At 44.9% G+C, this 17,498-nt stretch overlaps 1 protein-coding gene across 1 annotated transcript in view; it reads right to left on the minus strand.

Annotated features, from left to right (window-relative positions):
- Window positions 1–17,498, minus strand: part of LOC147684751 (lysosomal alpha-glucosidase-like) — a 496,980-nt gene that overhangs the window by 431,954 nt on the left and 47,528 nt on the right. The window contains exon 3 of the mRNA XM_086940598.1: window positions 16,728–16,873. Within this exon, the coding sequence (XP_086796724.1) occupies window positions 16,728–16,873 (146 nt within the window). The remainder of the gene's footprint in view (window positions 1–16,727; window positions 16,874–17,498) is intronic.

Raw genomic sequence — 17,498 nt, forward strand, 5'->3', positions numbered from 1 at the left:
GTCTTCTGGGACTGGGAGTCCGATCCTTTCGCTCCACGGTGTCGGGCCGCCTCGTCAACGTGGAAGGAAAAGAAACAATGTTTTACCCTCCTGGTCAGACCTTTATCACAGGGAAAGGGGGTGAGGACTCACACGTGCACAGCTAGGTTCTAAGGTGCCGGATAGTGAGGGGTGGGACAGTGCACAGGGTGTGAGTGTGAGAATCCTATGGCGGTTTCGCCCACTTAAAGCCCGCCCAGCCCGCAAGCCGTGACCGTACCTCTGGTAGCCACACTTCCCTCGATGAAGTGTGGCTGGGCGAAGAGCCTTCCTGTTGGCCTCCTGGCTTTCTCCGTCGTCCTCTCTCGGCTGGTCCTGTTTCGGTATCCCGCCTCCGATCCTCTCCCGTTTCCTCTCCTGTCTCCTGCCTCTGATGTTCCCTCTTCTCCTCTCCTTCCACGTCCGCTCCACTCCACTCCCGACTCTCCTCCGCCTCCGCTCGACTCCACTCCCGACTCTCCTCCGCCTCCGCTCCCGATCTCCTCTCGTCCTCTCCTTCTCTTCGCTCGCCGTCTCTCTCACCTCCGAGTGTATAACACACCTGATTGGGTTCCTGGGCGGCTTTTACCTGAGTCCCGGAGGCGTGTCCGGTGGGGCTCTCGCTGTCCAGCTCCGCCCAATTAAAGAAACAGTGGTCTCCGACCTCTTCCGTGTCTGTGTCGTCCAGTTCTGCAGGTCCCCGCCAGGCTCCTGTGTGCTGTTCAAAGAGAGGGGAGACAGGTAAGCCTGGCGGACCCGAGTCCACCCCGTCACACCATTCTATGCTGTTTAATCATTCGCTTACCTCAGGAACAGTCTTGCCTAAAATGAAAACTGCAATAGTCAAACGTCTATTAAACAGGTTCTAAACCCAACAGCTCTAAATAACTATTGCCCTATTTTCCTACTTCTGTACTGGCCCAAATTGTTAGAAACACTGGTCTTTAATTAGCTGCAAACCTTTGCTTAATCTCCAAACTAGTTCCACTGACCTCAAACAAGTTTCCAACTGGGTAGAAGGATGGAGTGGGCTGTTCTCTCTGTAGTTGATGCTGTTTGTATCTTGGGGGAATTAGGCAGTCAGTGGTCTTGATCCCACTGGGTGCATCAGCTGCCTTTAATTCCATTGGCCATTCCATCCTCATCAATAGTCTTATGAGGTGGATATCTAGGACCTGACACTAAAAATAGCTAAGTTTCTATTTGGGTAACCAAAAGAAGGTGATTGCACAACTCCTTTCGATTGTATTCTAAACTCTCAGCTTTAGTGTCCTGCAGTGTTCTATTATATCACACCTGCTATTTAACATCTATATTGGCCCATTAGCAGAAGTCTTGTACCAGATGGGCACCAATTTGTATAGGACACAAAAAGAGAAGACCAGGTCTAAAGTGGTGTGCTGTCCTGACTGGTGTAAGAGGATCACACGGATACGTGTGCGGGAGGATGTGTTGCATTACAAAGGGCTAGAAGAATCCCGTCAGACCGCCCTCATGGCGGCATATCATCAAGTGGGAGAAGGGCATTAGCTCCGTGTACCGCCCGTGCCATCAAGATACGGTGCATATCGCCACAATTGTGCGCAACCTCCAGTACCAAAAAATGGTGTGCAGTGCTTAAAGAAAAAGTGCTTGATTAAAAACGACTACCTAAACTGGAAAATATTCTCTTTAAGGATTAGTGTAGGTGTCAAGATTAAAACCTGCGCCTTGTAGTCAGAATATTGGACTACATTATGGCGCTGTGCAGTATGGTCGACTAGTTTCAGCTAAACGGAGAATTTCTCCAGCTTTCATCAGGACCTTGTAAGTTGGTCAGCTACTGCAATATAGTGTAAAGGTATACAAAAGTGCAAACACATTCGTTTAACACAACAGCGTATGATATACTTAAGGAAGACAGAGACATAGAACCTCAGTATCCAATGTGGGCAGGAAAGGAATCTTCTTCCTGTTTGAAAACAAAAAAAGTATGTACCATGTATCCATTAACACACAAGAGTCAGCATAACCCAAAAGACACCATCAAGACCAGCCACACCTGCGATAACAATTGGCGTTCCGCATATTAAATAAGCATATTAGCTTCATCACGCGGAAGAATTTCCTCCTAGTGATACTCACCCAGCTTTGTGTGGGTGAAGACCTCACCTCGCCCGGCAACCGCTCGGGAAATTGAGGCCCCGCTCTGATGTGTAGAAAAAAGGGGACACAGTTAGCACAAAGTTCAACCATGTCCAGCCCATTCGCTGTACACAAAACACCAATGTACGTGTGATAGACACCCAACTGAATGACACGCCCTGCGCCACCCCTGCCGCTAAATTGGTATCTATTATTTATTAGTTATTATATATTTTTTTGATCTTACAGGGAAGAAAGTAACCCAGGAACTGGGATGGTAATAAAGATAGTAGCGACAGTCTAATACCCTAACCCTGTTGCTGTAAAAGATTTTTTAGGGGTACTGTGATAGATAGCAGCACAGTAATGCTGTTATTCAAAAAAGGGGGAAACCCCGGTTGGAAGGCATTGCCCTGCAAGTCATAGAATGGAGGGCAGCCAGCCAGCACACCGAAATACAGCCAGTAACACAACAGTGTGCAATATCACAAACATAGTGGGAAATGCTACCTGACAACATTGCCTGTATATATAATGCTGGTGAGTATTAGAGAATAGTGCTCGCAAGCTCTAAAAAAAAAACTCACCTATCCGTCGGTGCCTGCAGCTCTAAGTCGAGCGGAAGGGGAGGCACCGACGAGTTCCTTAGTTCGGTTATAAAAAGCGCGAGGATTCAAATAAGGTCAGCCAATTGTAACACCCGCTATGCCTATCCACCTATGAGTTTGGACTTTCGCAGCATGACCCACAGAGAGAGGAAAAGTGGGCTCACCTGCGTGTAACTGGGAGCGAGCTTGATAAAGTTAAATCAGTCGCACCTAGCACTGATCTCGTCGCGCATGCGCAGGGATCTGATAGTCAGATAACACTGTCCCGTCGCGCATGCGCTGAATTAGATCGAGAGTGCAGGAGTATTTTTACAGAATGAAGAGAGCGTATCATCTCTGTAGCTCAAAGATATACGGACTCACCTGTGCTCAATATGGGGGCTATATTAACCTCTATACAGTGAACGCCAATATGATGGATCACCGTGATTTATAGAGACATAGTGGGGGAGTCGTTGCTATCCTCATAAACCCTATAGGTCAAAATGTTATAAACGTTATAACTGGTAAAAGGCAAATGCTGGGAATAACAGTATTGTGATGGTATATGCTTTAACCCAAGACGCTGGATGGGTATAATAAACTATCCTCATGAGAAACAGCCGTAAAGGACAAAATATCCAGGTGTTTTACCAAGAGAAGTGTACCAAAGGAGTGTTAGGGTCAGGGACTGGTGAAAAGGGATGGCGAGGGGGCAGCCAGGCAGAAGGAGTCACACTCAATTACATTGGGTGAGCTTAATGATGCAAACAAAGCCAATAAATTTGCATCTAAGAAAAGGGGACCCGCAACACGAAGTTGCTCTAAATACTCAAAACACAAAATTTACAGAGGGTCAAAGGGGTAATAGTTTAACGACCTGTCACCTCATGCCCCTGCACTTAAGGTAAACCACACAAAAAGAGAAGACCAGGTCTAAAGTGGTGTGCTGTCCTGACTGGTGTAAGAGGATCACACGGATACGTGTGTGGGAGGATGTGTTGCGTTACAAAGGGCTAGAAGAATCCCATCAGACCGCCCTCAGGGCGGCATATCATCATGTGGGAGAAGGGCATTAGCTCCTTGTACCGCCTGTGCCATCAAGATACGGTGCATATCGCCACAATTGTGCGCAACCTCCAATACCAAAAAATGGTGTGCAGTGCTTAAAGAAAAAGTGCTTGATTAAAAATGACTACCTAAACTGGAAAATATTCTCTTTAAGGATTAGTGTAGGTGTCAAGATTAAAACCTGCGCCTGGTAGTCAGAATATTGGACTACATTATGGCGCTGTGCAGTATGGTCGACTAGTTTCAGCTAAACGGAGAATTTCTCCAGCTTTCATCAGGACCTTGTAAGTTGGTCAGCTACTGCAATATAGTGTAAAGGTATACAAAAGTGCAAACACAAGGCCAAGATTATTGTTCACCTTGCTAAGCAAACATTACAAGACTTTATTGCCTCTAAATTTGAATGGTACAATAACTCATGAAACCAGAAGTCTGACACCAATTATTTCTAATTCCTAAAAACAAAACGGTTTCTTTTGGTGACCGAGCTTTCTCAGTCACTGCAGATAATTCCACGCACTGTGCTTTGTGATCTGAGTCAGTCCTACCCAGATGTCATGTGAAGTCTTTTCTCTTCCCATCTGAATACCAACCACTTTGTGCCTCGACTGCCTATTATACTAGATGAAGAAGAGCTTCCTCGGTTTGAATGGCAGAAGTACCAAGATCTTAGTAAAGGGAGATAATTCACTACTGGTTTCCCATGGGTCCTAGAACTCCACTTCATCAAACAACAAGCATTTGCAATGCAATAGGTCTCAAATTATTAAAGTTTGAGCTATTGGTGTTGCATTGTTATTAGAAATGCCAATAGCTCAAACGTTAATAATGAGACCCATTGCATCGCAAATGCTTGTTATGTTTTGGAACAATAATACTTTTTGCGGCACTCGGTGTCTTCTTACCAGCCTGTTCCTCCGACTGAGAAAAGCCACAGTAAAGAATGTCTTGGTAGATGCTTAGAGGTGTGGTGCGCAATAATAAATATAGGACAACTGTGCATAGCACTTGAAGTTATGGCTTTGATTGCCAGAAAATGAGATCAAGAATAAATTCCCTCTTCACAACTAGCATTCTGAGAGCAGCAGTGAAATTCAGAGCCCTGCTCTGCGGACTTTCACTCTTCTGTTGGTTGATTGATAATTATCTAATTTATTCTCTTCTCTAGCTTTGTCCCGCCTCTCCTTTTATTTGATCAGTGTGCCCTTTATGCATTGCACCTTTCACTACGCCTTAAAACAGGCCCCCATTACCCCTGACAGACCCTCAGCCGAGGTATATACTAGCTATCCATGGAAGCGTCTTGGTCCTGGTTGGCACAGATTACGGTTGTTGGTTCTTTTGCATTTTCTTGCCTCACTAAGTTGGCGGCTTCTTCACTCGCCTTTTGCCTTGTGCAACTTAGAGGAGGTTAGTGCATCATGCAATTCCTCCAAGATGGGGCTAGTGGACAGCAGGAGGTGAACATGCAGAAACTCCTATTACTCAGCCGACCCATCTGTGTAACGGGCAGCCTGGATCTGTCCACATGACCAAGCCTGATACTCGGAGCCCCGGACAAACACACATGCACACCCTAAATGTATGTCTCGGCAAAAGGCCTCAGCAACCTAGTGTCCCTTTATTTATAGCCTCGGGCCGAGCCCGTCCCTCAGCGTGCAGTAGAGAATACTAACAGGGCTGGACTGGGAACCGAAAATGGCCCTGGCAAACTGCTCAGCTGATCCCCCCCCCCCCCCTCTCCGAGTGAGGGGGGGGGGTGCAGTCTAGCAGTTTGCTTGGGCCGGTTTCTGCCGCTTTTGTTACTGGGGTCAGTTATTGCCGACCTCCGGTAACAAAAAAGGTCCCCTAGGGGCCCAAAACCGGCCCCCACTCTAGCGGCCCACCGGGATAGCGCCCGTCGCCCACTAGGGCCAGTCCAGCCCTGAATACTATGTAGCATAGAGACTGGGTGACACTCTACATATCTCCCTTATTTTTAGATGTTTTGCAATGAATGAACATTAGACGTTTGAGTCACAGAGACAAGCTGGTCAGTCTCTGGCTGGGGGCCAGGTTAGGCCGAAGACCATACTTCTGTCTCTGGGAGATGTTACCAGCCCCTCCCCCCTCTAGCCGACTTTTCAAGGAACCCCCAGCTGTAGTGGCGTCACAAAGGCCCCCGCAGCCCCTGTAGTCCAGCCCCCCCTGCCCTGCCCGAGCTCCAGGGGCCCCCTCAGCACAGTACCCTGGCCTGAGAGCTCCCGAGTGAGTCTGGAGGGGGTGGGGGGGGAAGCTCTCCATGTACTTTGCGGGGGTGGGGCTCTGGCTTCGTTACGCCACTGCCCAGCTGGGGCACTTCCATTTGTTAATTGGAACTGAGACGGTGGCACTGAGATAACAGACAGGGGCTCTTCTTGCTGCTTGTGGTGTTTCACTGCTAGGCGGTGTCGTGGGGCTCAGGGAGTATTCTTCATCGTTGGCTGTAGGGTGGCACTCTACATTGTGGAACCAGTATAGTAGAAAATTTGCCAAATGGCAAAATTTTGGGATGGCAGCAGACAGCGTCCTGCATCTTTGCCCCCCTTCCAGCTGATTGCCATGCACCTGCCAGGCCGTCTCTAACTAATAGGCCATTTCCCAATGCATACATGGGTTCCCTCTTACAACAGGAACACACCATTAGCTGCAATAGGGTGCATTGTCTGCACTCAGTGCAACTAGTTAAAGGTCTCCTGCAGTGCAAACCAGGGCAATGCACCCTGGTTTCACTAAAGAGATGTCTGCGTGCCAGTGGGAGGGTGGTGCCACCAGGCCCACCTGCCTCACGCTAGGACGCCAATGCAGTGCACTACCTGAAAAGAAGTAGGGGGTACTCTAAGACCTACCCCATCATAAATGATTAAAAGATTGTGTGGATCAACAGTTTAGAACAAGGTACAATGTTTAGGCGGGGTGCCTGCATCTCTAGCTCATTGGACATATTAAGACTGGGTGATAATGATGCATATTCTATTTCTGGGTGTGTTTCAGTGGCGTTGGGCTGGCACATTAACCTTCCCAGCTCTGCCGCCTGCTTCAGTTTCTTCCACTTCCTGTAAAAGTCTAGGGTCAAAGGTCGGCCATTTATTTCCGCTACCCTACGGGCCTATTTCCTGTCTCGGTTGCTCTCACGCTTTTAGGTGCTAGGCGACGGGATCAGACGCAGACAAGGTGATGGTGTCTGCTCACCGTGAGAGGCGTAGCCCGCCGTCCCTCCACTCATTGCCTGGCGAGTGCATAGCTCAGTTTTATTGAGTGTGTCAAAGGCGGAAATTTAAGAAAGCTATTTAAATTCATGAGCGGAAGCTACGGCAATTATGAGTGTCTGCAGCCGATTATTAATCATTGCTGTTATGGCTATCGCGTCATGAGGCAGACGCTTAATGTAATCCTTACGCGACAGGTAGTGCAGCAGGTCGATGATCGCTTGTGTTGTGGAATAAAAGCAGACTGGAAGGTTATAAATATATAAACATCAAGTTTGAGGGGAATGCGTACAGTGGGAAAGACGTTCAGAAGGAAAATCCACACAGAACGCTTTTTTCTCCACTGCACACCCGACTGCACAGGGAGATTCACAGGCCAAGAAAAAAAAGCCTTAGCATTTTCTTACTTCCAAGTGAAATGGATCCAAACACAGAAGAAGCCTGCGAGTGGTGCATGCGCCACTGCGAGCCATGTGCTTTCAATTATCGCGCCGTGTCTGGGCACGATAATTGAAACCACACGGCCTATTGGTGTCCATTACGCGCACCAAGGGCGTAATAGACACCAATAGGCCATGGGCGGAGCAATGCGCCCGCCTTTGGCAAAATTGCGTGCAGTGTTTTATAAAAAGATGCACGCAAAGGCCAATGGGGTAGCACAAAAGGAAAAGCACACGCACGAGCATGTGCGATTCCTAGATCAGTGCTAAAACCCTGTTTTTCACCTACTAAATGTCTTGCACTGAGCGACACTGCGGCGCAATGCAATGCAGGCGTGAGACCTAAAAAGGACCAGGAGATCCTTTTGACATCAACCTCTCTTTCTCTCCAAAGATCATCGCGGTGGCAAACTTTGCAGACATGCAGATCGCTGTAATTTGTAAAATCCTACAACTTCTCCACACTGACCAAGCAGACTAGAGCCCACCTCCTGACAGGCTTTCATTACTGTAATATCATCCGCTCTGGCTTCCCAAAAAAACTCACCACAAGACTACAAAGACATCAGAACCAGACAGCAAGACTTTGCCTATATCTTTGTGTGACCGGGGGGACTTGATATCAGTACCTGGTTCCCATACTAAAGAATGATGGATTGTGAAAACACAATTTTCCTCCTCTGTCCATGCCATGCAGGACGAATGGAGCAGTGACACAGACCGGCTGTGAAACACACAAGAAGACGAAGTTGAGGAAAGCGCCTTTAACTGGACGTTCAAGCATCAAGAGGACCCGCCCCCTTTTGACGTCCAGCTAGCTACATTGGATAACAAGCATTTACAATGCAATAGGTCTCGCAGCATTAAAGTTGGAGTTACTGGCATTGTAAATGGCAATGCTTTGCATTAATTTATTTTTTTTACTTTGCAATTGGTATATAAGCATTGTTTGTGAATGGTTAGTTGTTGCTTATGCTAAGCAAAGTTGGCAGTAATATAGACTGCTAGTCTTGCTTGTTATAAGCATGCTGATTTAAAGCGCTCTGTCCTCCGCTCCCTCCTAGCACAGCTCCATTTTGGAAGGGAATCCCAAGAAAGCCATCTCCATTAGGTGCCCCCCACCTTCTGAGAGTCTTGAGCACCCCAGGGGAAAGCTGGTAAGGGCAGGCGGCTTTTGCTCTGAAATTTCACATTTGAATCTGTGCTTGGTGTGCAGCCCTGTATTTCTTCCTTTTTGTCCAAACTGTACTAAAGTGACAAAAGACAGTTTTTTCCCTGCCAAAAAAGGGAAAGCATTTGCAATGCACTAGGTCTTGCATTACTAAAAGTTTGAGCTATTGGCGTTGCAAATAATAATGCAACGCCAATAGCTCAAATATCGTGCAACACCATCTGTGAAAGTTTATCACCATGAACATGCACTCACCTTAAATGTGCAGCTATGTCTGAAAACGTCTATCACCATGAATGCGCACTTATGTGTAGCACCATTAGTGTAAGTCTCTCACCATGAATGAGCACTCGTGCAGCACCACCTGTGAAAGTTTTTCACCATGAACATGCACTCATCTTAAATGTGCAGCTCCGTCTGTGACAAGCCTATCCCATGAATGTGCACCCTATTTCTGAATGTCTAACATGTTAACTGCGTCTGTGAAAGACTACCAATAACAAGTTGCACAGCATCCACCATGGGTGACTAAAGTTAAACACAAAAAAGCATTTGATGCCCACACCACGCACGCGTACCTAGAATATGTTAAAGGCGTTTTTTTCTTTTTACCTTCTAATCCGAGTTGAATTTGTAACTAAAAAGAAAAACGAGCAAAAGCATGTCTTTAAGACACAGGGAGCGGAAGCATCATTATGGAAGGTGGTGGGAACATCAGACCAACATGGGAGACATTACTGGACAAACTGCAAAGTAACACGGGGGCTTGAGGGAGAGGACGAGAAACATTCAAATTGTTCATATTAGGGGTTAAAAGTGTGTTACTGTTAAGCGGATGTTAAGAAAAAACTTCCCAATGCAAAATAAAACCAGCCATAACCACATTACAGAATGTCTCATTTTCCTTCTCCTGTGGCACTATCCCGAGACTTTGGGTCTGTTTTTTGTTCTGTCTCTCACATGTAAAAACAAGGCTTAAGAAAAACAATCCATTTACACTATCCAAAGAAGAAACTAGCAATCTGCAGGAACCAGCCACAAACCTGAAAACTCGTCTTTTCCCTGCTGATTAGTACCTGGTTACCAGGGCAGTGTGGACTGACAAGGGGCTGCAGGCTGCTGCGAGAGAGAGAGAGTGAACCCGATTTAAGGTATTTTTTAAATCATGTTCTGCCGTCTTTAAAGCCTGGCATCTATAAAACGCCCAAGACCAGTCCACCCTACGATCACTGCCACCCACCTGTGCGCTGCGATGCTGCAAGTGTCAGGACAGTGAAACAAAAACAATGTCCCCCAGGATAATTTTCTCACAACTTTGAGAATACAAACAAGGGAAGGAAACCTATTGTTTGTATGGGTTATTTTATTTAAACCCTTTTAGCAATTTTTTTGTTAAATCATTTTGAAAGGCATTTTAAGGTTGAGAAAAACACTACTTACAAACATTTACACTATTTACAGCTATCATACATACAATTCTATACACAAGACAATATCTATATATACAAATGAATCCACAGTTATAAGCAAGCTTCTTTTACAATAAGAAAAACAACAATTTTGTTCACACAAATAACCAATCTTTGTGAAAGTTCAACTTATTAGAAAGCCCAACCAGGGTCAAAACAACAGGAAGAGGCAACAGAAAAATCACTTTAAACTCAACAATCAGTTAAAGTTGACAAATGACTGTTAATTTTGCTCAATCAAAAGTGCCTATTCGCCGTTATGCCGACGCGTTTCAAATCTGGAAGGAATCACAGATTCTCTTCAGGGCTCTGTCAGTGCGGTATTCTACAAAAATAAAGGAAGCTTGATTTAGCCACTATTTACAAGGATTAAAGACCTCCCCCTAAAACACCGGGACAGAAGTCGCAGGATTTTACCTTTTCATATGGATAACGCGGTCCCGCGGTCCAATCATTCAAATAGAGAGGGGCTTTTTACTATGCAGAGGTTCTGTTAAAAAGATTATGAGAAAGGGATTTAATACCGGGCCTCTCAGAGACGTGCAGGTAGCTGGTCCCACAATTTCAAAGCACACATTCCGTACCTTAGACTGTATAAAACGGGCGTGCCACTAGTTATTTTCTCCAAAAATGGTTCTTCCGCTGTATACTCATTCACGCTGCCGCCTGAAAAGCAACAGACATGAGCTGTACTTACTAAATGACCGTTCACTTTGCTAGCTCGATCTAAAAAAGCGGTTTGCCTGACAATTGGCGTACCTGGGTATCTTGGTGAGGGGCAGTGAGTGATTTTGCTGTTATGCCGGATCAACCGGACTCTCGCTGATGGGCGGGGGTTGCCTCCGCGGTGTAACACTGCGTGCTTCAATCTCGCTTCGATCTGAAATAGTTATATTGAATTGTAAAACGCGAAGAATCTACTTGTCTGACCATACTACAGGAGACGCGCTAACACTCACCTCTCTTTCCAACCACGTACCAGGAAATGCGAACTCATTGGTGGAAAACCACCATGTGAGGCTACTACTTCATAGTTAATCCGCCGCTAAGCATTGTGGACTTTGTAGTTTAACAGGTTGAGCACTTCAAGTTTATAGGCGGGAAATCTCTGATAAAGAGTGGAGCCCCGTTTGGGTACTATTGAATTTTAGTATCAAATACGCTTCTTTTCTCAAAAGCATTTGATCGCTGTTTCCACTCAAATTAGTTTGGTTCAAGTTGAACAGCACAGTCCACTTGAACTCATTTTCCCCATGATTTTGAACTTTACGAACTGTAGAACCAAAAACGTGGTGTACGCTATTTGCCCTGGTCCTAAAATTTATATAGGAAAAACAAACCAACAGGCCAACACACGCATGACGCAACATAGGTCACGCATCAAGAACAGAGTGCTCACAGCGCCCCTTGTCCAACACTTTATTGATCAAAGTCATGGGGAAAATGAGTTCAAGTGGACTGTGCTGTTCAACTTGAACCAAACTAATTTGAGTGGAAACAGCGATCAAATGCTTTTGAGAAAAGAAGCGTATTTGATACTAAAATTCAATAGTACCCAAACGGGGCTCAACTCTTTATCAGAGATTTCCCGCCTATAAACTTGAAGTGCTCAACCTGCTAAACTACAAAGTCCACAATGCTTAGCGGCGGATTAACTATGAAGTAGTAGCCTCACATGGTGGTTTTCCACCAATGAGTTCGCATTTCCTGGTACGTGGTTGGAAAGAGAGGTGAGTGTTAGCGCGTCTCCTGTAGTATGGTCAGACAAGTAGCTTCTTCGCGTTTTACAATTCAATATAACTATTTCAGATCGAAGCGAGATTGAAGCACGCAGTGTTACACCGCGGAGGCAACCCCCGCCCATCAGCGAGAGTCCGGTTGATCCGGCATAACAGCAAAATCACTCACTGCCCCTCACCAAGATACCCAGGTACGCCAATTGTCAGGCAAACCGCTTTTTTAGATCGAGCTAGCAAAGTGAACGGTCATTTAGTAAGTACAGCTCATGTCTGTTGCTTTTCAGGCGGCAGCGTGAATGAGTATACAGCGGAAGAACCATTTTTGGAGAAAATAACTAGTGGCACGCCCGTTTTATACAGTCTAAGGTACGGAATGTGTGCTTTGAAATTGTGGGACCAGCTACCTGCACGTCTCTGAGAGGCCCGGTATTAAATCCCTTTCTCATAATCTTTTTAACAGAACCTCTGCATAGTAAAAAGCCCCTCTCTATTTGAATGATTGGACCGCGGGACCGCGTTATCCATATGAAAAGGTAAAATCCTGCGACTTCTGTCCCGGTGTTTTAGGGGGAGGTCTTTAATCCTTGTAAATAGTGGCTAAATCAAGCTTCCTTTATTTTTGTAGAATACCGCACTGACAGAGCCATGAAGAGAATCTGTGATTCCTTCCAGATTTGAAACGCGTCGGCATAACGGCGAATAGGCACTTTTGATTGAGCAAAATTAACAGTCATTTGTCACCTTTAACTGATTGTTGAGTTTAAAGTGATTTTTCTGTTGCCTCTTCCTGTTGTTTTGACCCTGGTTGGGCTTTTTAATAAGTTGAACTTTCACAAAGATTGATTATTTGTGTGAACAAAATTGTTGTTTTTCTTATTGTAAAAGAAGCTTGCTTATAACTGTGGATTCATTTGTATATATAGATATTGTCTTGTGTATAGAATTGTATGTATGATAGCTGTAAATAGTGTAAATGTTTGTAAGTAGTGTTTTTCTCAACCTTAAAATGCCTTTCAAAATGATTTAACAAAAAAATTGCTAAAAGGGTTTAAATAAAATAACCCATACAAACAATAGGTTTCCTTCCCTTGTTTGTATTCTCAAAGTTGTGAGAGAAAATTATCCTGGGGACAACATTGTTTTTGTTTCACTATATTACGGTCCAGTTGACCCCCTGTCCCAGGACCAAACTCCGTTTTTTTGCAAGTGTCAGGACAGGCAGCTCAGGAGCAGAACAGCAATGAAAGCCCTGATAGTGGATCGATCCTGCGGAGTCAATGAACGGCAATAAGAAGAGGTTAGCACCGACGAGCTGGCGCGCAGCATCCCAGAGCATGGAAACCACAACAAACAAGCATTGCAAGCAGCCGCAGCAGTTTAAATGGCACACTGGTGGAGGTCCGGGTGACTGTTAAAATGCGCTCTGGAGCGAGAAGTGTGAATATTTGGCACAACGCCTTCTTACCATAGTATGTGTTTTCCATGAAGCCCCCCACGCATGCACACAGCTTCCAGAGTAAGGCGGGATTCAGTGTCGGGAGCCGCTCCTTGGCCCCCCGGTACCCGGCTTGCATCTAGTATTTTGCAGGGGCTACTGAAGTGCACCTGAAGTGGGCAGAGTGCCATCCGAGTGAGGGGCAGGCCTCTTGTGTCCTTTCAGGCAGGCAGGCATGCTTCAGCAGACAAAGGCCTCCCTCCATCAGGAAGTCAGCCGGTACGCGATGACGAGCAGTCGAGCCCTCGAGCCGCCAGATGGGTAGCGCTTGCCGGCAGAGCCGCACTCACCGGGGGAGGAGTTCTGCGGAGGGGAGGCTTCCGGGGTAGAGCATGAGGCTAGAGGGGGGACACAAGTCCTCTGGCAAGGAGGCCACGCTCTGTCTCATCTGTAACTATGGGAGGTGCGAGAACGTCCCTCAGCCCGCGAAACTGAAAGCGCGGTGAGAGCGAGACGATGTGAGCCTGCTCAATAAAGCGCGCGTTTACATGCGCGTGGCCCGCTCAATTCAGAGCGCGTGGCCAGCTCCTGTCTCCTCTCCTCGAAAGAAGACTCGCTGACAATAGGTCTCTGGCGAGACCGCGGTTCAACGCCACAAGACCTAAAAATTAGGAAGCGGGGGTGACGTTGTGCTTTGTCACCGGAGAGAACCCGGCAGTAAGAGGAGTGAGACAGGCGTTTTGCGAAGAGCAAGAGAAGAAATCAACTGACGACCGCGCAGTCGAGGAGACCCCATCAGAGGAAACCACAGCAGAGCCTGGAGGCCAACGACACCGCGCTCTGCCGAGCCACGTTCCAGGAGGAGCATGGCTACTTCAGGTACAGCAACGAGCATCGGGCTGGGTAGGTAGGCGGGGAAGCACAGCTGTTTAGCACGTGTGAGACCGTACCTCCTTCTCTCCTCCATATCCGTCCGTCACCCAAATTCCCTTTACTTGTGCACCTCCCTCATGTCCAGAGTGAACCTGGTTAACTGTGGAGCACAAAAACATCGGTGGTCCCTGCACTCCCCGGTCCCTTGGGCAATTCGTATAATAGTGGACGTCATATCTGACAGTCTGTCTCCTTTCCTCCCCACAATCACCTCGGTGGGAGTTCCTGGAAGCGGACTCCACAACCCAGACGGAGAACGAAAAGCACAAAGTCTCCAGCGTAGAAAAGAAAGTTTTACATGACGGATCCAGCCTGGTTTTTAAGGGACAGACTCTCCACACGTAGTAAAAGAACCTTTTCAAAAATAAAACCTTATCTCTCCAGACCTGGTCTCCAGTCCCTTACTTCTCCCACCCCACACTTTGTAAGTAGATTAAACCCACCTTTAAAGCACTCCACGGGCAGCATGTTGTAGGACAATCAAATTCAGGGTCCTTTGCACCATCAATAAAGAATACTTTGGCAAAAGCTCTGAGAACCTAAAGAAACTGCTCCTCACTTATTTCCGCTCATCAGATCATTCAACAATCATTCAAGAGGATGGCCTACAGAAGAAGATCAGTGGGTGTGAAAAGTCCTACACTCTGCAATACCCTCAACACAAATCAGAGATTCAAAACATGAACATGCAGCTCAGAAAAGTTTTGAAACCCAACTAATCAGACTTGCCTTTAACAGAACTCAATACAGAATAGGGATGAATATTGAAACAGTTAGGAAAATCAATCTATCTGGACTCAGACTCACTGCCATATTGTTGTACTTCGTCAATCGTCATTAGGTGTTCAGAAGTGACCAAAAGTAGACATGTAGCAGTTTGGAAAACTCCTTGATAATAATATAAAGCAAATATATGCTAAAGATAGGCATTTGGCATGTAAATGATTGACAAATTAGTTCCAAATTACCCTGAATGGGGTGCTTGCTGACAGCACAAAGATCATTGAAAAAAGTAAGACAAATATTTTATTGACAGAACGTTTTACATGCCAAATGTCATGACAGGACTTGATAATTACCCAAGTTAAGACATCACATTTGATATGTTCATCTGAAGTGAAAACCTCTCTTCAGATTTCCAAGACCTTAGTAGTTTTGTTTTCCTTTAAAAAAAAAAAAGGGAGGATTTCGATATTCAACTTAATGTTCATTGATCACATTTAAGTTTACCTGCAATACCAAACCTTCATTGAGCTCCAATCCAGAAGTCTGAGCCACTTGAGTAACACATTGATTAGTAATAAACTAATACTAGTAACTAAGAACAACTAACAAGTAACAAATTAACAATCAAATTTCCAGTTGCTCACATGACCCTTGCTCAGCAAAAGAGTTAAAATTACAGAAGATCAAAGTAGACCATTTCAGCTTCACTTAGTGAATATATAATTGAAATTAATACAGTTATTTACATGTAACACTAGTTCTCCATCATGGCTATCTTCATTTAATTCATAAACATTAGATCTTCATTCATTTGTGGAATCCCTGAACACTTTTTCAACAGAAAGAAATTAAGCCAAAAACAATGCCTAGGTGAAGGCACATTTTTTCTAAACTTTTACCAAAATTAACGCATCATTAAAAAAAAAAAAAAATCAGAAAAAATATACTGAGAGGCATGTCAACTCCAACCTTTCTTTGGCACTACTAAAAGAAAAAAATTCAAGGAAACTATTATTGCATATAAAAAAAACTGCACAGTTACTTCAAAGCTGTGAGAGCAACCAAAGCATGCATCACGGTGGCAGGGATCTCCTAATTCTGTTTGACGGTCTTATGAATTAAGTAGAAAGATCTTAAACCCTGATCCATTCAGCTGGCATTCTTGGGGAGCAGGGTTAGAAAATGTCAACCTCAGAAATACTTTTGAAATGTCCCCACTTACGGAGAGAAAACACCTAATGTGTCAACACTATTTAGGATAATGGCCATGTAAATGGACCCCTATTTTGGGGATCTATTTTCAGAACTCACAAAGGTTGCACAATCGAAACCTTGACATGGCAGACCATGAGAGATGTTTTCTCCCTGAAGGAGGTTCTACTGTGGAGTTTGAAGCTCCTTTGGTGAAAACATATCCAACCTTATATCTGGTTTTCAGTGGCCAACAGTATAGCCAAACTACTGCCTCTGCTAAAATGGAGGCTCAGCAGTCAGGCCGGCTAACTTCAGAGGACCCCTAATCTTCCCCATACCTATCCCCAAAAGCGAGCAACAAAATAGTTTCTTCTTTTATAAAACGCACCTTAAACATGCATAGGATTTGAGTACCACAGTGAATAAAGTTAACATCTGTAATATTTTAGGAAAATATTGGACTTTTCATTTGTAGTGCATTGTAAAAATATTCTTCACATTGATACATTAGATGCAGTAAACTTGTATCACTTGAAAACAGAACAACCACAGAAAAGCTGCTGAATGCTAAACCATTTAAGAGCAAACCTTACAGAACATGCTGTGATCCTCTGCGCCAAACCATCACCCCGAAAGGATCATCAGAAAAATCCACATCGTAAATGAGATTTGATGCTTTCTTTGTGACCGAAGGAACCTCTATTGGAACTTCATACCTTGGCTTGCTAGCATCAGTCAACTGGAAACGAAATGGAAATACACAGTACTTCAAAATTATATATGAAAATATTCATACATGGGAGAAGATTTCATGTAATCATCTTGAAAGCTATGTTATATACTCATGTGCACATTCAGAGGAATTCAAAATGTGTGATGTCTATGCTTTTACAACAAAAGTAAATGTATGTATTATATAGTTCAAATAACTGCTAGAATATAAGTAAGGACAGCGTTAAATGCCAGAAAGCTTTGTCAAAACCCATGCTTTCGGACCATTCCCAACCTACACTTGGCACAGAGAGTTGATTTTAAATCCATGTACAGTCTGGCACTCCACTTTACACAATAACTTGCTTTTATTAAGTTCTAAATGATAGTATGACCCCTTACACCTGATCCTTTATCTAGGACTATAACATTACCACTGTCTGCAATAGTGTGCCACTATTTCTATTGTATTAATTTATTTCCAAAATGAGTTTACGGTCTATGCACACTCTAAGTTTCAAAGAGAGAATAAAGAAAGGACCAACTGTTGTTGTGCACTGCTCTGGAGTTACATTAGTCTACAACTCAAGTCACTACACATTTCTGTGATGTCAGAGTGGTGTAATTCTGCAGCCTGCCAGAATGACACACTA

The sequence above is a fragment of the Lissotriton vulgaris genome, chromosome 10 (genome assembly GCF_964263255.1).
Source record: "Lissotriton vulgaris chromosome 10, aLisVul1.2, whole genome shotgun sequence".
Taxonomy (NCBI): domain Eukaryota; kingdom Metazoa; phylum Chordata; class Amphibia; order Caudata; family Salamandridae; genus Lissotriton; species Lissotriton vulgaris.